Source organism: Stegodyphus dumicola, chromosome X1 (genome assembly GCF_044657685.1).
Source record: "Stegodyphus dumicola isolate Sdum_Otavi_A_Nest chromosome X1, ASM4465768v1".
Classification (NCBI taxonomy): Eukaryota; Metazoa; Arthropoda; class Arachnida; order Araneae; family Eresidae; genus Stegodyphus; species Stegodyphus dumicola.
Genome location: NC_140780.1, coordinates 228,090,400 through 228,116,401, shown reverse-complemented (window position 1 = coordinate 228,116,401; position 26,002 = coordinate 228,090,400). Strand labels below are relative to the sequence as shown.

At 33.1% G+C, this 26,002-nt stretch overlaps 1 protein-coding gene across 1 annotated transcript in view; it reads right to left on the bottom strand.

Moving 5' to 3' along the window:
• Window positions 1-26,002, bottom strand: part of LOC118189021 (immunomodulatory peroxidase-like) — a 91,261-nt gene that overhangs the window by 16,354 nt on the left and 48,905 nt on the right. Inside the window, exons 10-15 of the mRNA XM_085806933.1 lie at window positions 24,596-24,757; window positions 10,539-10,640; window positions 9,224-9,331; window positions 8,027-8,224; window positions 4,727-4,863; window positions 704-868 (exon numbers count right to left, since the gene is read on the bottom strand). Of these exons, the coding sequence (XP_085663059.1) occupies window positions 704-868; window positions 4,727-4,863; window positions 8,027-8,224; window positions 9,224-9,331; window positions 10,539-10,640; window positions 24,596-24,757 (872 nt within the window). The remainder of the gene's footprint in view (window positions 1-703; window positions 869-4,726; window positions 4,864-8,026; window positions 8,225-9,223; window positions 9,332-10,538; window positions 10,641-24,595; window positions 24,758-26,002) is intronic.

Here is a 26,002-nt window from a genome sequence, read left to right as displayed (position 1 = left end):
TAGGCCCTTCGGTCTCGCAGTCAGGCTCCCCTAACCACTATATCGTCTGGGCGGCACGAAGATGAATTAACAGACTTTGTTTCGAATTCATAGTAGATAACTTTTAGAATGTTGAATCAATATAAAATCATTAAAATTTAAAAAAAATCTAGTTTTCCTTGGCAATTAATTAAAACCTTGACTCCTCTGTATCAAATGCCATCAAGGAGTAATAATAAAAAAGGGGCATATTAAAATTTAAAAATAAAAGTGATATATTTATGAAAGTTAGACATAATTGCTCTTGCTGAGTTATATAGTTTTTAGAACATTTATGAATAACACTTTAGATGATACCCTGTATCTAACAATTAAATTAACCTTTATTTATAAAATTAATACTTCCCTAATAATTTGCATGTTACTGGTAACGGTTGTTAAAAAATTAATAAATTTGTGGTAAGTTTTATATTTACTATTTATATTTTAAATTGGTATCAATTAAAAATATAATCCTCAAACAATAATTAGAATGCTTTGTTATACATATGGAAATGCAAAACAGCGTCAGTGTGCAAGTCTTATGTATTCATATAAAACATATATCAAAGAGAGATTATTTTTTATGTAAAGCATAAATAAATGCAATAATGAATAAACGGAAGCCAGATGGCGCATCATATACAAGACAATTAACAATTTTGAGAAATGAGTTTTGAATTACTTCATTTGTGATGTAACTGTCCACTGAATGTGCTCTTTGAAAAGCTGCCCCTCTGAGTAGTAAATCAAGACCATTGTGGTAGAGCAACTGGGGATTGAAAAATGTTTCATGCAGCAAAACATTTCCTTCTGTTTTATTATCCGGTCCAATAAGGTCCAGTGTTCCCTGTTACATTAATAAAAACTAATTTAAATATAAAGTAAGAGGAACAAATAGAAATAATATCATTTCAGAATAGAATAATTCTCAAATACAAAGTAATTACTAGTCCAGTGTGTATTAAAATCATATTAAATTAAGAAATGCTTGAAATGTTAAACTCGATGCACTCTAATAAATTACCTACAAAACTTATGCCAAGACTGTAGATTTGTTACCTTTTCAGTTGCGCCAACCTCAGCTTCATTGCATAATAAATTATCACAAAATAAAAATAAAAACTATTTTATTCATGATAGAAGACAATTGTTTTCAGCTAAAATAAATATTGTTTGCGTCTACGTTAATGTCTAATGCAGTTAAATATTACTTGCTTCTAAAATGGTACATGTGAAAATGTTTTCGATCGAATGTCATGCTTTTTTCGTTTTTTTTTTTAAAAGGAATTTCTTCAATTTGTAATTTAAAAAAATACTGTAGATATTTCCGAGTTAATATTTTAACACGCAAGATAAGCAATAGGTTTCGTAATAAAGGTAAAGCATCCAAACATACCTAATATGTATTAAAAAAACTAACAATGTTTACTAGAGAAAATGTGTACAGCTGTTTCAGATGTAAAGTTTTAAATTTCAAAAGAAAATCACCCCCCCCAATTAAAGAAATATTGTAATGTCTTTAATTGTTAATCCTGTTACGGTAACAGTGTATATATAGAAAAAGAGTATTTAAATCTTAAAAAGCACCAAAATCTTTCAGTCTTTAAAAGCGCACGATAACATCTCCTTTGACATAAACGTACTTAGAATATGCCATAAAATTCTTGATAAAAATTATTTAGCCATACTGAAATAAAAATATTTGTGAATTGTTATAGAAGAGGAATTTATTCAAATTACTGTAATACAAAATAGATTTGCTATCAAAAGAGCACAGAAAAATAATTACAAGCTTCATTTCATAAAATTAAAGACAGTTTCAGTAAAGAATTTATGATTGCTATCGGTTTCGATAAAGCGAAAAACTGCAGTGAAAAACTGCGGAAAAATTTCGAAATCAAAACTATAAATTAATCATTTAATTCTCATATTTAAAGGAGAAATCCCAACATTTTGTGCCCAGAACTCTGTATGAAGATAATTCCATCAAGTAAACAACACATATATCGGAAACTATCCTAAAATTTTCTTTAAAAAATGACAATAGAGACAGGTATTAAACAGTAGTTTTTTATGTTTCCTCTTTTGGTCTGCTGCGGTTATGAAACAGTTCTTTCTGAACGCAAACCTGAAACAAACGTAAACTATGGAAAGCATTGGAATAGAATTTATGAGCATTGGAAGAAAACAGCACAGTTAAATGAAATAAATGATCCCTTATAAATGAACTATCAATCTAAATCTTTCTTGCAAAGCAAGATTTAGATTGATAATTCAGAGAAAAGGCAGTCAAATATAATACTTAATACAAATATAGTAGTAATATATATTTTTTATGTAAAGCATTAATTATGATGAATAAAATTTGTTAAAATATTTGCAAAGTGTCTTTGTAAAATTCTTATTTTAATGTTAAATTTTTCTTATTAAATTTGCTTTAAGAAACATATTTTATATAAATTAAAATCTATACTTAAGGTTTACTGTATGTGTTTCTAAATAGGTTAAGATTTGAATTGCTCAAGTTTTATAACATTATGAAATGAATAAGTAACTCAATGAAATGTACAAAGCATTCTCTAAAATTTTTTCCATGAGAAAATTAGATCTCACCTTTTAAGTAGCAATTTTTAGGTTGCATTTTCATGCTCCTTGCATCTTGCTTCATCACAGTTTTAACAGTACTTTAGACTACAAACTACTGCTAAAAATGGCTACTGAAATAGGTATGTAAACCGTACATGGCTACTTGACTGGAATATATCTAAACTGCATTGAATAAATTCATAATAAATATTTTTTTTTATTCCACGAATTTCAAATAGTTCCTGCGACTTTTTGTCAAATCTCTTCTTTCCTCACCACAACCATCTATATTAATATTCGTTTAATTTGGATGAGGAAATATCTAAAATACTGAACTACCGTCATTTATGTGAACTTCATAAAACTCTCTTTTACGATAAAATGTTTCAAACAAAATTGGATTTCGAAACTAGAATTCTGTTATTACAAAAATAAAATTACATTTCCTTATTTGATTATAAGAACAAAATTAGTTTCTTCGAAGAACTAATTTTATTTTTATAATCACAGTATTCTGTGTAAGAAAGAAAATTTGTCTTCTTTTGTTACGCAGATACGTTCATTGCAGACAGTTTATTTTCTGATGAGAGCTCTGATGTTAATCTTACCTAGATTCAATCTTTTTACAATGAATAAAGCTAGAAAAAGAAAAAACATGTCAGGAACAACAGAGTTGAATGGAAGGTTTGAAATTTTTCAACATGTTTGCCAGCCAAAACTATATAACCAGTCTTATTGTAAAAAGGAAGACAAACCCTTGTAAATGTTTTTTGTAAACTCTATTAACAGAGAGAAATTTTAGGCTTATATTAAAGGCCATCAAATGTAAGATATTCAGTTTTTGTATTAATTAAACAGTTATCTTATTATCTTGCCGTTACTCTCGTTTTTACTTTCGTCGGCTCTCACCAGGACGCAAACTAGTTAATGTATTTAAGTGCAGATTTCTTGAGTTCGATAAAGACCCTTTGGCAGCTTTCGTAGAGCATCATTCCTAACCCCTTTTAGCTAGATATCTCTAGTATTTGTTTTATTACAAGGCATTAATTTAATACAAAACTTCTGGGAAACCTTACAACTCGCTGAGAGGAGAAGCCAATGAAAACTTTTCTTTCTATCTATCTATTATTATTATTATTTAACATTGGACTGCAAATCTTGGGGAATGTATAATCAACACTTTCGCCATAATGCTGAGAAGTATTTATGAGTTTATATAAAATTTCTAACTCCAGACGGGTTTATTTTACCAAGCTGGTAATCGAAACCAAGCATAATTATAAATCTCATACTTCGAAACATAAAATTGATGAAAAAGTAGGAAAAGTCATTAATTTCTCTTAAAAATGCTGATATCTTTGCTGATATATTTAGGACATGAAACAGCACATAATAAAATTGATTAAAAAACTATTAAATATTTATAACATTTCAGGAGTTCAGGAATATATACTGAAAGGAACATTCTGAATTTATACAGAAGTTTCGAATTAGGCTAGAATTTTGGATGCTTCCATAGCTTCCATAGCACCTGCTCATATTTGGGATGTAATTTGATGAAGATATTCGAATTTGCTCAGGATATCTTCACCTGTAAAAACTGTTAGTACTTGGAGTTTTAAAAAATGGGTTAAAAGGTTTTGGTTATTTATTTATTTATTTTTTTGGTTTTCTGGCATGTTTATACACAAAGTTTGTACGAACTCTTAAAACACAAATATATTAACTCAGTGTTTGAAAACAGTGAAAAATGTCAAAATGTTTAATTTATTATTTTTTGTTTTGAAGCTGAGGATGACAGTGATTTGCAAAGCAATTTAAAATGGAATCCTAACTTTCAAAACTTTTATTTTGGAAAACATGTAAGATGTTATTTTTATGGAAATAAAATTGTGAGTTTTAAGTATATAAAAATATGTATATGATATATAAGTGTATATTTTAAATAGATAGAATTTCATGCGTTCGCTTATTCGATTCGTTAGAGAATTGCTTACTTGTTTACTAGTAAAGCCTAGTAAACTAGTAAGCACTTTCTATAAGATGTCAGATGAAAAGTTTTGCATCAAAGAGACAGAGTAACCAATTTAAAGTTTCAAACACAAAAATGAGTTTTAACCTGAGCAAGACTGTGACCAAATCTGAAAGCTGCAGAACCAAAAACGTTGAAGACGCTGGGATCAACAGTGTCATCATAGTCTTCGTACTCCATGGTATTATCAATTTTCAACTCGTATTCGTTCATGGCATCTTCCCCTGAAAAATGTTAACACAGGCAGGCACTTAATTCACATTTATATCGGAATACTAAAAACAAATTTTATAACCGACAACAATTAATGGGGTTTAAAATTTACTATTAATTTACGTATTTTGGTTTTCAGCTTGTTTTTATAAAAATGTAATTGCTCATTAATTAATATGAATAAATAATTCTCCTAATGTCCTAAATAATTCTCTTGAATTATGCTTTTATGACTAATGCAACTATGAGCTATCATTTCAGATATTATTTGTTGTGTAAGATAATATTGTTAAATGATGCAAATTTTCGAGCATATCTTTACTGTTCAAAATGATGAAATATATATATGTGAAAAAAACAAATTAATAAACGTTTCCATTGAGCATTAAACTGCAGTACTTAAAGTATAGTTTATATGCTAATACAAGATTGCTAGGTAAGCAGAAAATGAAAGTATTAAAGAAATAAATTTATAAGGTATTTCTCCCGCCTTCCTAGCAGGCCTTCGTGGTGTAGTGGTCAGCACGCTCAACGCGTAATTGAGAGGTCCACGGTTCGGTCCCGGCGAAGGTGTTGCTAATTTTTCATCTCTTCAGCTTTTCCAATTAACCTAATATGTCTACAAATTTATCTGATTCATAACAAATATAAGAGTTGATTAAATGTGTAAGCAAAGATAACAAAATAAAAGTAATATTATGCAATTATATATGAAAGCAAAAAGACGTAAATTGCGTTGTTTTAAACGCATCGCAAAATGCTAAAAGCACTTATCAAACTATCCAAACTATTCAGTAAGCTCTCTGTAACTTAGTTGTTAAGAACATCAAAAAAACATTAAAAGCTATCATAAATTCACCCAGTGCAGCTGTAAATGTCAAACTAGAGTTACGACTTGCACGTCCCATATCTAAAGGACACGTGTATGATTTCTTGATCTTTTGCTTCTTTTATTACATTCTTGATTGTATTCTGGTGTTTGTGTTAGGATGGATGAATTTATAATTCTTTCCTGTTATTTTTTAAGTTTTCAGCAACCAAATTGCTTTGAACTTAATGTTTATTTTGATAACTTGATGCGTAGTTTTAGCCTTTTGTTACGCATATCAAGCAATTACAGTCTCCTTTTAATAAATGGCTTTAAGTTCAGTTATATATTTTTATTTCAGCTTTTTAATTTAAATATTTATTTCTTCATTTGCTCTGAATGAAGGATATTCATTTCATTAAATATTTTTATTGTCTACTCGCTTAGCAAACATTTAAATCTTTATATATATGTGTCCCGACTGAAACTCAGATGTAATTGCTTCTCGAAGTCATTGTCCGCATACACCGTTTAGCCATTGTAAGTCATTGAAAAGACAAAAATATGGAGAATCTGATATAGAATCTGAGTGGATATTTTAGGTAACTCCTCCATAGCAGATGTTATTTCGAATTCTATGTTTGAAATAATGCTCTCTCTTTTTTTTTAAAAAAAAATCGTATCAGATAAACTAACAAATACATGAAAAGAAATAAAAAGCTGTTTCTAATATCTTTCGAAATAAATTATAAAAAACTAGCATTCCATTACAGGGGAACATTTATAAAACTGCCATTCTGATTTTGAAACAGCATTCCCTCTCAAATAAAATAATGCATATTCCTAACTATAAAAGTCTCCAACTTGGTTAACAATTTGAAGTATACGGAACAAAAATACTCTGTTATTAAAAATGCATGCTTGTAGCTTATTTATTATTTACTTATCTATAGATATGGTGTTGTAAGGATTCTAAGTTTTACTAACGTTTATTTTATTTTAAAACTGTACTATCACTTCTTATTTTCTACTTCCGGCCAGAATTAATGCTTTAACTTGTTTATGCAAATTGTCTTGCTAACGCCAAGTACTTAAGTTGTGGCTTTTTGCCAAGAGAGAGAGAGAAGGAGTTTTAGGAAGCAAGCCAGTTGCCACTGTAGTTTTACGAGTTTTCACTCTGTTGCTGGTTGCCTTTAAGGCCAGAGGTTTAGCCCTCTTGATATTTGCAGACGTATCGTAGTTTTAGCAGCTCGGCGTACTACATACGTACCTTTCTTTAAATAAAGGCCAATCTTAGTGCTAGGCATTTGTATACTAATTCAAAGTTAGCTTTTAGTTATAGTTTTTATATTCTTACGTTCAGACCACAAGTGGTTGGTCTCTGTATTCCGAAGTTCGGAAATACCTGTAAAGTATTGAAAATAAAGGGTTTCGTATACCCTTCCTGCTTGTGTTGTCTACTTCACACCTTCCTGAACATAGCTTGAGTAAGCTCCCTGTTCCTATTCAGAACCATTCATGTTTACAAGGCAAATTAAGAGAAGCACAAGTCCTGACAGTGTTACTAAAATCGGAATGAATGAATTCTATTAGCTTGTTTGCACTTGTTTTTGTCAAAAAAATATCTCTTCCTTATGTGCTTCAAATATTTAATATAATTTATTTATATGAAATCCTTTCTGGTAGTTTTATATAACATTTCATATAGATTCTTTATCAGATTTACGAAGTGTTGGTAAACTACCGTATATTTAAAACTAGGCCAATACTGATTTGCCAAAGTGCAATGACTTTTGTGCTATGACCAGACTTCGAGTTGTAGCCGTAATATATATATATATATATATGTACATTTACTATATACATGCATTACATACATTATATGCATAATATATACATAAATTAAATTATAATTTTTAATAGTAAATCTTTTTAACCTGTTATGCTCCCGACAAAAATTCATGATTCCATGTATTAACATTTTAGATGTGAATGGTACTATAGAAATTATGTATCAAAATTACGATTTTAAGCTCCATTTCAATTATATCTTCATTCTTCAAATTTGCACGAAAACATACTTAAACGCTGTTTTACGAGAAATATATCTTTAGGAAATTAAAATGCGCATGAGCCATTAGTTTAAAGATAAACATGTTACTTGAATTGGCAACTGAAAAGATATTTCATTTATTCAGCTGTATCAGTAACTATTAAATCTAACTATTTGTGCACGATATTTAATACGCCTGTCATTAAATAAGAGACTGATTTTACATGAAAATATAGTTTTTAAAATTTAAAATTTTATTTTCAACTCCAGTATTCGAATTTCATGAACAAAACTATAGTCTAACTCGTCTCACCTAATAATAGAGGCAGAAATTCATTGTAAGTTATATGCTGTAATTCTGCGATTAAGATTTTACGAGCTTCTTGAAATAACATTTCATCAGTCAGATGGGGATTGATTTTATTCAGCTCATCCGCTAGCCTGTTATGCTCCCTGTACCACAGAGTGTGCATGACTGTTAACTCTACAAGCATGTTCACGCGTGGGTCACCTAAAAAGATAAAATTAAGATAAAGTTAATTATATTTATAAAACAAAAATCATTAAAAATCATAAAGTTTCTTCTTTCTTGCTGGAGTTGTGGTATTATGAGGGAACAAATATGAATATTCTCTTTCCCAGAACTCATTTGAAGATAACCTTACTGATAAATACATTTTGAGGAAAAGCGTGGTATGTACCGCCGTGATAAAAAGGCATTTCGATAGACACGTATAAATGAGATTCAATGACAAGGTTAATGAAATGATTTAAAGGAGCTGGTTCCGAGCAAAGGAGACCAAAAACTGTAAGTACCGAAGAAAGCTTTGCAGGAAATGCTTTCATCCGGTTAATTCCTAGAATAAATTGTGCGCTATGTATGCATTCATTACACATGGATAAATAACAACATGAGGTGGCTGTCTAACTAGTGTAGGCCAAATTATATTCTATGTTCTTAAATTAACTGTAATACCTTATTATTGAACACTATTTATCATAGCTTCGCTTTTCAATATGCTTTCTTTATTTTATTAGCAATACATAGAATAATGACAGATTTTGATTCACTAGAGCGAACAGAACAAAGAAAATCAAGAATTAAACAAAATCCTTATTAAGTCTTATAATACATTCGAAATTCCATAATGTATTTCTAGAAGCTATTTTCAATTATAAACAGTCATATGTTTTCAGACTTACGTAACAGTATCCCAGCTAAAACTAAATAATTTTTAGATGTTAAGCCTGACTGCCCAGTATGGGGAAGAAGGTACTACTACTACCACCACCATCCCCACCACTACTGCTACTACTACTACTATTACTACTAGTAATCATAATAGTAAATCATAATTCTAAACTCAAAGAAAATTATGCCTTTTGTTTTCAAGACAAAAAGAATTTGTAATAAATCCGTATAATGTTGAAAATTATATTAAAAATAGATAAAAAAATTACTTTAGGTTTTTAATATTATATGTGCATATATTTAATTAGCACGTTTTACCTGCTGCAAAGCATTTCAAAGGCTCTGTCGGGGTGCCGCAGCTGTAGCCATCTCCTTCAGAAAATGTCATGTACGGAGTATTGTTGATAAGTTGTGTCCGAAGTTGACCTAAATTGGAAAAAAATTAAGTCATAAAAGCATTGATTAAGCAATCATTTTAAAATGCATTTGATGAACATTTTCATCTTGAATTCTATACCATTGTCAGAAAATTTTCCTCTAAAGTAGTAACAGAAGAATCGAAAAATCGCAAAAAGTAGCATATGATATCATAGAATTGCATCGTTTGTGTCAATAACTGCAAGACTGTATGGCAGGTTAAAAAACAGTTAAAAATACATATGGCACGTATGACAGGCGAAGGCAGGAGAATTTTGTCAATAAACAAAAGAAATGAAAGGGATTATTCAAACGAGGAAGGTATTTAGGCAGCTACAAAACACTGATTGATACCTCATTGAAAAACTCTGGAAAACCAACGAGTGCTAATGTATTAGGTTGTTGCTGTCAATACGCTATTTTAAAACTTTTGCTAGAAATGTTGCTAATTTCTTTGCAGGGTTTTTAGGTACACTTTAATAAAAGTCGATGGTACATTATAAACGAAAATTTTAATTTGCGTTTCCTATGGATATTGGTTTGGACTAGTAACTGAAACAAATGTCATTGTAGCTGAACATTCACTATAATCGGAATTGCCTGTAAGTGTCTTGTATTTAAGAAATATCATAAAACTCAGGGAAAGACGAACAGTTCGATAGAAAGCTATGATATTAATGGTTGACTGTGCCCAGTCTTATTGTCCCCAATTCAAGATAGGTTAATCGAAACAGAAACTGTAATCTCCTTTCCTCTAAGCGGTTTGAGGCATATTCTGTGGCATTTTCAAAGCCAATTTTTGGCTGATATGGTTATTGTATTTACAACAGGAATATGGTAAATAATTTCTATATTGTTTTCAAGTGGAGCCCTTGGTTTGGAAACTATTGAAAAGGCAATGAAGAGAAGACACATACTGATTTGAATAAGTATCATATGCACTTAAGAAATGTACTGAGTATTTTGTTTTTGTCTGCTTCAAATTGGGAGTTTCTGCTTAAGGTAATTAACATAGTTTTTAGGTGTTCTGCTATATTACAAGAAGTTTCTTGTAGCTAAATGCTTAAAATATTAAGTACTAGATAAGCTTCTTAAATTTAGAATTTAAATTCAAATGCATTGCAAAAACTAGCTAGCTGAACTTCTCCTGAAAGAGAATTATTTATCATTCTTTTTTTCATGTTTCATTTGATCTTTAATCATATAAAATAAATACCTCTGCTAAATGATCGCAGTACTTTCGTTTGTTGTACTGTAGATCCATAAATAGCTGAGCCGTCTAAAAATGAAGTAGCTTTATTTAGCTGCTCTCTTCTTCCTAAGTAAAAAAATGAAACAAAAAAGAATCACTCAACGATTAAGTCTTTACGCAAATAGAAGGAAACAAAGTTCTTAATTCAGTTATTATAAATATCAGCTGCTAAATATATATTACTGAACATAATCACATGTAAGGCATGTAAAGTACAAGATACACCATAACCAAGGCACAGGCTGATGATAATCACATGTAAGGCACAAGAAATACACTTTTTATAAGAAAGCCTCATAACCTGTATTAAATACCAGCATTATTGAAAATAATTTAATTACAATGCAAACGAGACAGAAATGCATGCATGGTTAAAATTTTAGATAATTTAATAACAATGATCCGAATTCTGAATAATGTTCCGAAGCAAAGAAATTTCAAAAAGCAGTTCTCCAAGCATTTGCCTACGCCAACAACAGCAGCTGTTCACAGTATGTAGTCGAGCTGACTTTGATGGCAGTTAAGGGTTTTGCAGTTTATGGGGCATAAATTCAATGATGCCAGTGCTCGTATGTTCGCAATGGCTGGCGAGTGCTGTCGTGAAACCAATATACCTTTCTAATCGGTGAAAGATCTGAAGAACACGCCTACCGTAGCAGTAATCGAAGAGCTTGTGTATTGATGACTTCCTCTCGGGGCTTGACTCAGGAGAATTCCTGGGAAGTACTGGCTAGGATCTGTACTTAGACAGTCTCAACCGCGAGGATATAAAATCAGTCTTCACAGGCTGTGCTTGAGTTTACTCGGGACGGTGTAGGCTCGGCAGGGACCGTACTGGTACTGTCTCGTCTGCCCCAGGGCCGTGGGGTCGCAACATATTAGATGAATAAGTGCAGAACGGCACTTAATTCCGATTGGCAATAGCCTTAGAACGAAAGTTCTCCTGTCACGGGAGTTGTATTGATGACTAGTCTGTTTAGCTGGGGACCTTGTTTCAGTGCCCTTTTAACAACCCTATTTATATTAAATTTCATTCACTTTGTTACCCATCATAACAGTTACAAAAATTTTTGCCGTTTCCGAGAACTTACTGAGCTCCATATATTTAATATTTTGAGATATAATAATCAATAGGAAATTTTGCTTGTAAAATTAATTTACTGCTAACATACTGAGCAGTAGGAAAAAGTAACTTTACAGTAGTTTCTTCACAAGTTTGCCTGTGATTCTCTACCTTGCGTACAAGAATATATCTCAGCAAGGATTTTTCCATAGTAGAGTTGCTATTCTAAACTGGGTATAGGCAAATTATTTTGCTTTATGTTTCCACCAATTTAACATAGACGCAGTAAAATTATTTTTATAATCTCTGCCTTACGGTATTTATTGTGTTGTATAATACACTGTTTTTCAGTATTCAATTGCTCTCATATTGTTAAAAATCCGGTTTTGGTATTACATTCTGAGGACTTCGACCATGTATGTCTCAATATAAATAAGCAAAAATTAGTGCAATTTCTCAATGACAAATTTTAATACCTTTCAGTGTTTTTTTTTCATACTAGCAACCTTATTTTATTTAATTTTATAGAATTTATGTCAATTTTTTATGCACATACCTGCACTCAAAATACCCTTAAAGCTCAGCCGCCATTTTTTTTCAACAATTAAGTACTATACCTCCAAACTTGATGCATTTGTGCCTCAATTTGAAACGATGACTTGCAAATTTAGCAAAGTATGCATTTATTAGAATCGTATATCCATGCATTAGTCTCAAATCTTCATTTGGAATGCCAGCTACTATTAGAATCCCCCCTCCGTTCATTTCCTCAAACTGTGGATAAAATTGACAAAATTGACTTGTACCCCTTTTCTAGAATTTGTCAGAGCTTCATGCGCCTCACAGACTTTCTGCTGCATAAACACAAATATCCTCATTAATCTTATAGATGACGAAAAAGATGAAAAGATTCTTAACGTATGTGTTACAACCCGAACGCGAAATGAGCGAAAGTTTCTCTTCTGCCAGTGGCAACGAGGAGTCGAAAAACAAACTTGGAAGAGAGCGGTCGCTCACTCGGTTTTCTCTTGATAGAATTTGATACGAAGGGAGGATAATCCCCATCTTTTGATTTGAAATTAATCTCGAATTATGTATATATTGTAATATAAAGATGTGTGTAAATAAAAGTCATTAAGACTTAATTGTAGTAGTGATTTGAATCGAATATAGAGATTGAAAGCTCTCCCAAATAGAACTATGGATAATAGAAATGACAGTATGAATGTTAAGAATATCTTCATCTTTAAGAAGTTAGATTTCAATGTGAAGTCGGAGCTGCAAATTAATATTTTCATCAGATCTGTGTCAGAACTAGATAGTTAGAAACTATCTAGTTTAGAAACTGACATTTGCGACCTTTTCATTCTTTCATTCGGCTTGGTTTCTGCAATTAATAAGAATCAAAAAGAAGTTCATGTGCACATACTTCCAGTTCAGCATCTCCAAGAAAAGGAATACAAATGAATGTGTAAATGATCTTAATTATGCTTACTCCCTGGACTCTACTTTTAAAATCAGACTTCTCACGAGACAGAAATTATCTCCACGATTTTTATCTCTCCCAAAATGAAAAGCAAAGAAGTTCTTTCCAAGGATCTAATTAAGATCCTCCCGATCACTGTTAGGAATCAAAATTAACAGAATAATTAATACTCCAAAATGAAGCCCAAAAGTTTCTTGTAAAGACAAATCTAGCTCTAATAAAATTTTATACACATTCGAAACATAAAAAGAACCAGGAAATTAATATACTTCATAAATAAAATTCCTCAAAGAAAATCCCTCAAAAGGGAAAAAAAGGAAAAATAATATAAGACTATGACCAAGTGAGTCAAACTGATCGAAAAATCAATAAAATAAATATGGAATCAATGCTCGAACAACGCCGAGATCCCCTTGTCCAGCTGAATGATGCTCAAATCAACTGCGTGAAATGGGTATCCGAATGCATTCCTAGCATTTAGAACACTCACGGCCAAAAACCGGTTCTATACATGTTGGAGAATGCATCAAGTTAAAGAAATCTTTGGAGCTGATGCTTTCGATGTCAAGTCCTTACAAAATATTGTATTTCAAATCAGCTGCAAATTTAAATATTGCTGCATATACCGTGATGGATATCACCGTATATCAAAATGTACAGCCCTAAGTTCCAGTTGCATAAACTGCCACCTATATAACAAATGGAACAGATAATCAACTTGGCCCACCTGGAATATTTTCTAAATTGCAAGATCTACATCCATGAGTACGCTAAAACAAAAACAAGCACATATTACTAATATGCGCATTAATTCCAACCTCAACCCGAGCTAAGTACAACTTTGCACAAATACAACTGCTCTGACTTTCCATCGAAATGATGTAAATCACTTCGAGCATTGTCAGCGGCATCACGCCTCAACAAATTCCTCACGGAAAAGTGATTCGATTTAATATCTCTACAAGAGCCATATCGCATTTCGGTAAAGGTAAGCGCCCTTCCAAACAGCTGGAACATCATTCAATGCCATGCAGAAACTACTAAGCTGTTAAAACAGCTATCATCTGCATTAACAAATACTGGTTGCCAATGAATTCTCTAATCGAGATGTCACCTCTACCTCCATTTTAAATTAAGAACCCTCTTTCCTCACTTCGTTTTTCTACTTATAGTCCCGAGAAGACTTTAATATCTCCCTAAGTACCCTGCACACTGTTCGGAATAAATTTCTGAACTCTTCGCACGCGGATTATGAAAGAAGAGACGTACTAGAAAATTTCATAGATGCAAGCAAACAGATTATACACAACAAAAATACAGCCCCTTTTTCCTTTCTCACACGAATGGGAAGACGGTGGCCTAATATTACACTCTTTAGTTGTAGAGTCATTAGGTTAATTGGAAGCAGAAAAGATGAAAAATATGCAACCGCCTTCGCCGGGAATCGAACCACGGACCTCTGGAATACCGGCCCAGCGTGCTACCGTTACACCACGAAGGCACGCTAGGGAAGTGGGAGGGCACGACTAGGGTTTTAGGGGACCTAGTCGTCAAATCCTGGGTGCGGAGAATCATCATCCACAACCCTTTTAGTTCGCGTGCCACTGTAGAGACATTAGGATTTTTTTTGGAAGCCAGAGAGATGAAAAATTAGCAACCGCCTTCGCCGGCAATCGAACCACGGACCTCTGGAATATTGGCCCAGCATGCTATCGTTACACCACGAAGGCACGCTAGAGAAGTGGGAGAAATACCTTATATAGTTATTTAAAAGGTCATAATATCACTAACTGGAGAACACTGACAGAAGTCTCAACCTCCGCCCACAGAATAGTCAATTTCATAGCAACCCACAAAAACTGACAGCTGCTCCATGAAAAGATTCAAATTTTCATATACATCAGTCTCGTTAATGAGAAGCTCTGAAATGCGCATGACAAAGAACTTAAACAACCTCCCCAAAATCCTTCATTAAAGCTATCTAGATCCACTGTCTAAGAGCTCACAAAATTAAGTATTCAAGCAGCAAGTCCGCAGTCAGTTGGGGTATAAAGGAACTCAGAGCTGAAGGGAAAAGGACAATTACGCTGCGAAAACATCTCAGGTCATCTCGTACGAGTGAAGAAAGAAACATATTCTAAAAACATATGCGTAACAAAAAGTAAATTACAAAAGGAAAATAAGCTTAACAAAGATTGATTGCTAATCGGGAAATATTGTGCACAATACAGCGATTCGTATGGAACACTTTACAAAATATGTCGTAATAAAAGTTTCAAGCGTTTACAAATAAGATTCAGCAGAAATTTCCAATCACAAAACTAACAATAGTGATGCGAGAAGCACCACTGTCACTGACATCCTAAATAATATATTATTAGATGATATGGAGCCCTGAGAAGCCTTTTGAGCCCTGAGGAGGACACATACGCTCAAAACGAAAATGTAGGAGTCCTACAACATACTGCACAGCTCAACGATTGCGATTTTACAAAGAATGAAGTTACAAACAATATCAATAACCTAAATAAATCAGTAATAATAGAAAGTCTGAGGTTCCAGACGGAATAAATAATGAAATCATCAGAGTTCTGGATCCAGGCTTTTTCCAGTTCCTCACGAAGCAAGTCAACTACATTTTAAAATTAACACTTTCCGAGATATACGAGAAACGGGATCAATAATTATATTCAGAGACAAAGATCTAAACTTCCCAGTTACCAGAGTTATATCCTTACTTTAACCATATTTCTGTATAGCAGTGGTCCTAGAAAGTGTCCTAGCTGGATGCCTACGGTACCACTTCAGGCGTCACCATTCCATGAGCGACAAGCCGTATGGGATTACGCCAAATAAAGATCTATGAGTCGTTCGTAAAACAAACCCAATAAAACTTTCATTGGGTACAAGGATGTGTGGACCTGAAAAAAGCTTTTGATTCTTTATGGTAGTCTGCTGTATGAAATGCTCTAAAAATGTAAGAAATACCTTAAGACAGAAAGAACATCTTTGGGATAAAGCAAGGCAGAAAAAGTATCTTTCTGTACATTAATATAATAATGGAAAAATTTAGAAATGAACTTTAACCCAGTAATCTTGCCTAACCGCAAATTTTTGGAACCTTGCATTCTCTGGAACTAGATCATCAAATGCTCGAATCACTCAGATAAAGTAGCATTTGCTGATGAAGCAGAATTCCTTGTAACGAAAAAACGCGTGACATATTGTAAAAAACATCAGTGAAACAATCAATGAGCAGTATAATCTCAGGAAAAATAACGGCCCACCAGCGGCCGAGCGGTAAAGTCGCTGAACACTGGTAGTTCGGTCCGAGGTTCGAACCCCGCGAACGGGCTGGCTGCATGGGCGTTTTCGTGGTTTTCCCCATGTGTAACGTGTATACGAGCCAGTTTCCCTTAGAAAGTCCTCCACGAAAGGCATCCCTCCCCTTAGGCAGATAGCCCTAGTGTGCTTTGCCATAATTAAATACACCACACCACAGGAAAAATAACGACCTAAAATGTCTCCTAAGAAAAATTTAAAAACAGTAATATTTCGTGAACCATCTCAAAAGATTACAAGAAAATCTCGTTTCGAAAGTAACGGTAAGAAAATCAAAATAATTAAATCTGTCAAATATTTAGGCCTTACAAATGGTGAAAAGTTAAACTGGATTGAACACCTCAGTAACATGAAGCTCAAAACCGCATAATCTTAAAAAAATTTCAGGAAAATGTGTCGCACTGTATGGGGGTCTAAATTACCATATGAAAACATTCATAATCTAAGTGTAATAGAAAAAATTTGGACTGCAAGGAAAGTAAAATATGTCCAGAGAATTCACAGACTGTTCCTTCTAAGCATAGCATGATGCTGTAAAATAATACCAAATGTTGTAATGCACTCCTTGGCGAACATCCCTTCTCTTTTCCTTGTAGCTGAAACGGAAAGCTCTAAATTATCTGTCATCCAACTGCACAAAAATCTCAATTACGGCTCCCTAAAAATCGATCATTTATAGTACGAATCTCCAGGCCATCCTTAAAAAATTCACCTGTCTAGTAATAAAAAGCTAAAAGTTCTCCACGCAAGTCAATTACAACCGCAAGAATGGTCCCAACCTTTCCTTTGGCAGTTCAAAAACAGAAAATGGTGTAGGCTGCAGATTCATCGTCAAGGGCTACAATGTTCTCACCCGGTCAGAAAAATTCAATCTCAACTTAGATAACAGCGTTTTACAAGTGAAAGCGCATGCCATGAAAGGCAGCACATTTCGGTATTAACAGCTGTAAAAGAAATATCTTTATCCGCCTAGACAGCCAATCTTTAGCGTGTAAGTTTCTCCTTTCTACCAAGTATCTTCCTAGTTTAATTTGAAACACATCCTACTAGCAATTGAAATGTCCGAATTTCGAAACCCAGCGAGGCACATCGTAGATTCTTCATTGTTTTCTGGCTTCCAAAAATTCCAAATCGATGACGGTATTATCTCAAAACCTAGATTTGGCGGGTGAAATTCGATTTAAGTGAGCTGAAATGTAAGGAATTTTCTCCTTCCACATGCCTCGGTGGTAAAACTGGTAGCACGCTCGACTAGCAGTCGGGATGTCCGGAGTTCGGATCCTGACAAAGGCATCCCACATTTTACGTGTTTCTCGGCTTCCAAATTTTTAAATCGCTGCAAGTGTACGCTCTAGGAAATATTTGTCATAAATCTAGTATCATCCAAGATACAGTTGCATCAGTCTACTACAACCTAAATACTTAACTTGAAATAACCTGGGTGAGAGCTCACACCGCCACCGTCAGCAACGAATCTGCAGGCAGCAGCAAAGGAAGCTACAAATAATACCAACGTACTGCATATCGAAATTCCATAGTCAAAATCCTCTCTAAAATGCCGTCTTAGAGAAGAAATGAACTCCGAATGGCAAGATTGGCTTAACAATGCCATATCAGTCGAAGGATCCAAACGTTTTTCGAAGAACAAACTATACGGCACTACTCAAATCTACATGTTAACAGGTTTCTAACGGGTCACGGTTCTTTCTCTTTTTTCTTCTCTGATGGTCAAATCTCTGCAATAGAACAAAGTGTGCTTCAGAAAAGGAACAACCCAGACAACTATTGCTTCGAATGTCCACTTACCATCAACTTCCACCTCCTCAGACATGTCCTAAGAACTAAACAGCTAAGGAACAAGCTGATTAATTTGATTAAATTCCTATCTTGCAAAGGAGAAGAGCTTTGTGCTACCCTATAGTCATTAATAGCCGCTTTACCGGTTTAGTGGTTAGTGACGCTGATTGCCGTACTGATGTGCCTGGCTTCGAATCCTGAAGAAGTCTAGGATGTTTATAAGCGTGTAGTTTCCGTGCAGTAGGAAAACACTCAAAATACATGGTGAGTCAAATGTCCTCTTTAGAGGTAGGTGGTAGAAGAAGAGGGATGGAAGACACTCGAACCGCCTTCCTTCCTAGTTATTCCATGGAAGTAAAAGAAGACGTAACCCTCTTACATCGCTTCACGCAGTGCTGCCAGGCCTTGCTAGCTAAAGCGGGTGTGTTTTGTTTACATCCAGAGCATGTTACCTTGAGAGCGGTTTGGTAGTACTTCCACCCACATTTCCACACAAACCGAAAGAGGACACTTTTGCATAAAAGAAATATTAATTGTTGTCTGGGTAATAACAATTTGTATAGTTTAGTGGCATTTAAGCAAATATCACATTTTAATTATTTTTCAATAACTTTCAACAACGACTTTGATTACGAATTGTTTCATAAAATTCTAAGCTAATGGACTACTAAAGTATTGATTTTAGCAAAATGTTTATGTTATGTGTAAAGTATGATAAATACCTTAAGATACTTTTAAAAATGTCAAAATATCGCAAAAATATAACACACTTTGAAGCTCTACTTCCTTATAACTAACTGGTATAAGCGTAAAAAAATTGCGTACTTCTTTCGACGCCCTTGATAGTGTATTTGATACTTTTATTTTATGTTCCAAATACCAACATATTTTAAATGAAATACTTTTTTTGTCATCCACTAAATATCTTAATATGCGCTTTAAAAAAATATTAAACGAGAGGCATAATAGTTGGTCATTTTAAACTCAACATTTTATTTTGAAATAATTGAAAAATAATCACTTTGGGTTTATATATCTTAACTGAAAAATGAAATTACCTCAAAATTCTCCAGTCCTTGTTAAAATTAATATATATTTGTCTTAAGTGTTTAGGCTCTAAGAAGGTCATCACAGGCAAATTAATATATATGTAGATAAATATGTTAATAAGTTTTTTTCCTTCATTTGTAACCATATATTTGTGTAACACTGTATACAGAAAGATTTGCCAGTTTGGCGGAAGTGCCATATGCGGCCAAGGTGATGTGACCATGTGAATGTGCCACATCATCTTGACAGCTTATTAGCAATTTAAAAATAGGGTGATGGCAATGTTATTAACCGGTATACCAATACACTTTACATATTTTTACATTCTGTATTACCTTGAAACATGTAAATTTCAGGTATTTGTGAATTTAGATTAATTAGTTATTTTAAATGTTTAAAAAAAAGAAAGCAGTGTTCGTGCGCAGAGTAAGACAATCAAGATTGCAATCTGATGACAGTGAAGTTAATGTTTAAAAGTTAAATGGTTAGTTGTTATTTATTAGAGTATGAGAGAACTATTAAAATTGTTAGGAAAGGTATTGAATGCTCTGCCAAAATATATTTATTAGAAAATCTAAATTTGGCAATGAATGTATCTAAAAACGAGTTTTAAGTCAAAAAATTGAAACTTGATGTCTAAATGTAAATATAAAATTATGCATGATAAAATATTTGTAATTTGGCTCATAAGCAAGTTTAAGTTGTTTAAAATCTGCGTAAGGGGAGAGAGGCCTTCGTGAGGACGTTCGAAGGAAAATTGACTTTGAGTGCGTATTAAAATCATGCATGTAATTTTCATTTAATTTATACACATTTCTTATGTAAAACATTCTGATATATACAAAATTATTGCAAATTTTTTAATCGAAAAATACAGTGAATGCACAGAAATTAAAAATTTGCTAATGTCGAAAATAAAAAAATGTTGAATATATTTATGCATATCTTTGTGAAAAGCATGCATTCGCCTTTAACAGATTTATGAATTTATTTGGAAATGAACGATTTGTTCATTCATAAACTCCCGTTAATGTTATTGAGAAGAAATCTAATTATCAAATGTATCTAAATTTATGACTATAAATATTATCTAAATATATACTAATGATTTTAACATTTAATTCTAAACGTAAATTAAAAATCTGTTGAAAAATATATTAAAAAAGCTATATAAGCAAGAACTGTTCGTACTGGAAAACAGTTTATTAAAATGTTTTGTAAAGCACACTCTACAAGATGCATACTTAAGGGAGTAGTAAAGTAGAATTTTTAGATTGTGTACTTTTAAAATCAAGGGTAAAAAAAAAATATTTTAGAAAAAGTATTAAAAGAACTATTTCTTGACATTTTGTAATAATTCTGTTGCAAGTTTTATATAATATTAGCAAACTCCCTTCCTTTCATAAGTAATCATAGAAAGTTTTAAGTACGTGGAAATCAGAAACCAGCAGCAATATTTAACGTATATTTCACTGTTAAAATATAAGGTGTAATGAGCCGAAGAGAGCATTAATTTGAGAGACTATGATTTTTGATTTAAAAGATGGCTCAGAAGCTGAAAATCATCTTTTATTTGAGAAAGTATTTCAGAAAGAAGCTCTATAAATAGAAATGAAATAATGCGTAGTTTTAATATTAATACCATAAACTTTGAATTTAATTTTCGTAATCGTTAACCGAATACAATCGAATTACCTTAAAAATTTTTCTAATGTTATTACCCCAATCTTTAGTAAACATTTCATTCAAATTAAAACTGTTCTTGGAAACGTAGAGCATTTAATTTGTTTAGAATGAATTATTGTTTAAAAATATATTCTTTCACATACTTGAAATTGTAGAAAAGAAAATATAGTATGCATTTATTTTCCTCCGATTTTGTCAAAGCATGTTGATCTTAATGGGAAGTCCCTGAGTGTTTTGGTCACCAACAGGGTTCGTCACTTTTTCAAGTCAGTGTATGAGAAAAACCAGTTGTGGCCTCTCCTGTATTTCTTACCTTCATGAGTTATTCCGTGTGTCAACTACAATGGATCAGGCCACTTCACTGTTTGATGACGTCACTGCACTTAATGTTACGATTTCGGCGTACTCAGTCCTATGTTATTCACAATATCGATATGCAGTTTAAAATACTTTTAAAATTTCATTTTACGTCAAATATATTAAATCATTAAAGTTACAAGGTAATTATTACAAATGCTGTCAACAGCGCTCTACAAAAGCGCTGTACGTTGGTGCCTGGTGACTTTGTGTTTTGAATGGAAACATGTCTAGGCTGTTTCTCAGTATTTTCTGCAGACTAGAATGCTTCAAATTAGTTTTTGCTGCAATTTCTTCAGACGGATTTCCTTAGATTTTGCTGAATCTAAGGAAACCACAAACAGTTGCGACATTTTTCAGGAGAAACTACAGTTTGCCTGCGACCAAAACTGTTTACCAGATCATCGGCCACGCTGCCTGTCCGTCGGACATTTAACAAAGAGCTTGTGTATGGTTCTCACATCGGGTACTTTGGGAACGTTAAATCGTGCTTGGAAACTACACCTTTTTGCCATAGGACTTTGATATAACCTCTGGTATTTCAGTACCAGAAACACACGTTGTTCAATGGAATACAAGATTTCAACCTCTTCTTCCATTCTAATCTGTACTGACGTTTCAAAGGGTAGAAACTGATCGTTCTTACGTTTTTTGGATATATCCTCACTACGTATTGCGATTACAGCGGCATCTGTTTGCAGCTTTTGTAACTATTATTCGGAAACTTCTATATAACAATCTTAAAGCTTCCAAATATACTGCATGTTGTATTCTTCTATCGATCTTTGTTTTCGAGATTTTAATTTTGATATCAGGGAATCCTTTGCTGGACACTCTGTGCGTATATATAAGAGTAAAGTTCATTTGTCTTTATTCGTTGCTAAGTTATACATTTATGGCATTTAAAAATTTTTTTCTTAGGAAGTTTTTAAACTAAACAGTGGGATTTTTTTTAACAGAGACTCTCTTATGTTTTAAATTAGATGTTAAAAATGTAGTATAGAAGAATAACTAAATTATAGAGTTACAGTTTCTAAAATGTATTTTCATTATAGTTGTTAATAAAGGATTATTAATAAACAAGTGACATGTGAATTCTTACCATAGACTATTAATGCAAACAGAAAGTTTTGGCAAATACAAATTCCAAACAGCCATAAAAATTAATTCACATTAATGAATTACGTAAGCCCATAAACATTTTATAATTTAATGTGCAGCTTTTGGGGCAGATCAGGTAAAATAAAATTCATATACATTCATTGGAGCAAAAATATGATCACTATTGAAAGTTTGAAATTTTCAGTTTTTACTTAAATTATTAGACCTACATGAATCATGCTTCCTTTTTTAATAAGTGTTTAGTAACGTGTCACATATAGCCCAAATAATGATTTTGTACACCTGGCGTGTGCCCATTTGTAATTTTCATTACAATTTTGTACTACCTCACACTAGGGTAAAATATTTTCTGGCCTATAAGGGGCTATATATATATATATATATATATATATATAAACTGCTATATATAATATATAGAGAGAGGAAGACATAATACAAGCAACAGAAATTCGTAAAGCAGGACACGTCGTGATACAATACAACTAATGGAGACGTCGGCTTTCATGCCGTAACCCCAAGTTTGAAGACGTTACATGCTTTCACCGATACAGTAAGTTGGCCTGATATATTGTAGTTGGTCACGGCTTCCTTTAAACTGGGGCGGAAGCTAAGTTCAGCAATACCTCAATCACCTCTGTCACTATAGGGGTGCTGGCCTGGCCTGTAAGCGTACCTGTACGGTCATCAGTAAACTTCAATGTATGCATAATGGTTTCCACATGTATAGATAGAGAATATGCGGGAACGACACCTTATAGTAAATAATCTTGCGTTCCTCCATGCTTCAATTTGAGTCTATTTGTGAATTGGTGAAACGAGGGACAACATGGGCAACATGAGATTTTACGTTGTTTTTTGTTGAAAGGAGAGTGGACGAAGGCAACAAAAATATGGCACATGCATGGACATTAAAACCTCAGCTGTTTAATGGCGGCTCGATAATATACTAGCTATGTGAATTTACAGTGAATAGGTTGACTGAACAATGAAACCTCTTATTACCAGTGCAGGTTCTAGGCTAGAATATAGATGGAGAGGACAAATTCCTGTCGTTCATTTTCAACAGTGCCTCCACGCAGATATATGGCCATCATGATGCTGTAAGCAAAAGCGGAGTTGGTCAAAAATGGCTGTCATACCATTGGTATGTCGTTTAATGCACCATTATATGCACTGAGGTCTGTGCTGCAGCTCCAGAAGAAGCTAAAACAATGGTCGCCTTGCTGACAACCCGTGACGTTGAAAGGTTGTAGCACTGTACATGAGGTTTACTTAGCGCCATGCAAAACGTCCAGTTATTCTCATGAAGGCTACGAAATGTGACAGTACAATAGCTAAACTCGATTCGGATAAGATATCTGTTGTCTCAGGGATTGGGACAGAGGACAGTGGAGATACCACATATCGTCAAGCTTGGCTTTCCTGGACCTATCGACTGTAAATTCTCATAACAGTAACTGGATGTCGATCAACGCGCACAGCATGATAATCCTCAATCAACGATAAGATAGTCTTCCTTCTCGGAGGGTTATGGATTCTACTGCGATCGAGTTCTGAAACGTGCTGGTATGATTTTCGTCTTGCAAACTGCAGAACACAATCTGCAAGACAACAAACAACACTAAAGACAAGTTTTGGATAAAAAATTGGCATTTCAGTCTCCTTTTTGCGTTATTTTATGGTGTCATTATTCCTGCTGTAATGTGCGCATGCCATGAAATGCTAATAATTTACATATTCCAGCATATTATACCGCAAGTGTTAATTTTAGGTTTCTTCCCTTCTTTCGTAGCGTAGAAATTTTAATGTCTAACAGTGTAATCATACTCTTTATGACTAATTTTTAATAAAAGTATGCATGATTGATTTTGTTAGTTATACTAGAAAGAAACTAAACTCATTTGTCTTAAAAGCAACAAAACAGTACTATCAATTTCTAAAATTCGGTATCAAATTTTTATTTTACAGTTTAGTAACCGAAAGTAATTCTGTTCCTTGAGCACTTTGGTGAAAAGTAATAGATTTCCTTCTGTGAAATCATGAGGTTTTTCTAGCCTGAAATTTAGTAGGTGCTACAAAATGTCTGCAGAATAATACAGAAGTTACTTTTGCACTTACCAATGCATTGCCCATGAACAGGAATTGACCTCACCAAATTTAGACATTTAACATTTCTTGGACCATAAAAGGGATCATTATCAGGTACATCTATTTGAAGACACTCCTTTGGAAGGCTCTCAGATGATTTTTGAATCTCCAGATCACAGCAGGGAATGCCATCTAAAAATATGCAAGTTTTATTGCATTTGAATACTTCAATCAATTTTTTTACTTTGTAAACATTGACAGTTAGAATATTCTATGTAAATACAAATATAAAATATCATTAATGTAACTGAATATCAATGATTACATAAATCTAAAGAAAAATATACAGTAACTGCAGCTAGTGGAACATTTTTTTAACCCTAGTCTTCAGAAAGAAATTAATGGACTCACAATAAAGTAAATGCATTAATTGACTTAATTATCTTAATCAAAATATGATGAGTATTATATTCCAGACTTTTATTAGTAACCAACTCCTTTATTAATATAAAGCTTTCTTTTAGAAAACTACTGAAATCGTGGATTTAAACGAGTTACAATGAAGAAAATACAGGGTAAATACTATATAGATTAATTGCGAGAAGTTGCAAATTTGCAAATGAAGGAAGAAACTAAACAAAAAAATTAAGCTAGGTTAAATGCAGAGGGAATGCAACTAAAATAACAAATAAATATCTGCTCGCATGATCACTCAACAGAGTAACAAGAAAGATATACTTTGAAAATTTACAACCTATTTTCCCAGACTGAATTTTCAAAATTAATGCACATTTAAGCTTTACTAACAGTTAAAATTAAGGTGATTCTTTCTTCTATGTCTCGTTTGTCTCTTACTCTCTCAGTCAAGGAACTTTATACAAATTTTAGGGCTCACGACGTAGTTTAGACAGAGGAAGAATAATAATCGGCGTGATTTAGAGTAGAGACGAGGTTGCTACTATCACTTCTGCTTACCTATAGAACACAAAAGCCATTGATTCGAACAGATGAGAACGCTGTAAATTTAGCACACCTTGTAGGTGTTGAACAACAACTAGACTTAATATGACCGATACAGATAGGTTGCATATTTACGTAGATGTTTGCAAGTGTAAGTAGTTAATATGCTGTAAGTGTTAGCAAGCTGCTTATCAAGAAGGCATACTCTTGTGTTAAATTCTAAATTAAATTCAGAAGCGGGGCAAGAAAATAAAGATCTGAATTAAGTTTTACATTTTGAGCGGTGTCTTCAGTCCACAGTCTAATTAAGCAAAGAAGAAAATTCCCCAACATACAAATGTTAGATTAAAGAGCTAGCAATTAGGAGCAGCAGTTAATTAGATAGTTTCGACATCCTTAAACGTTATAGAAGAAACACGATCGGGATAAAAGGTTTAGCAGTTAAGTCGTCCTGACTGAGTGGAACTTTCTTCCAAA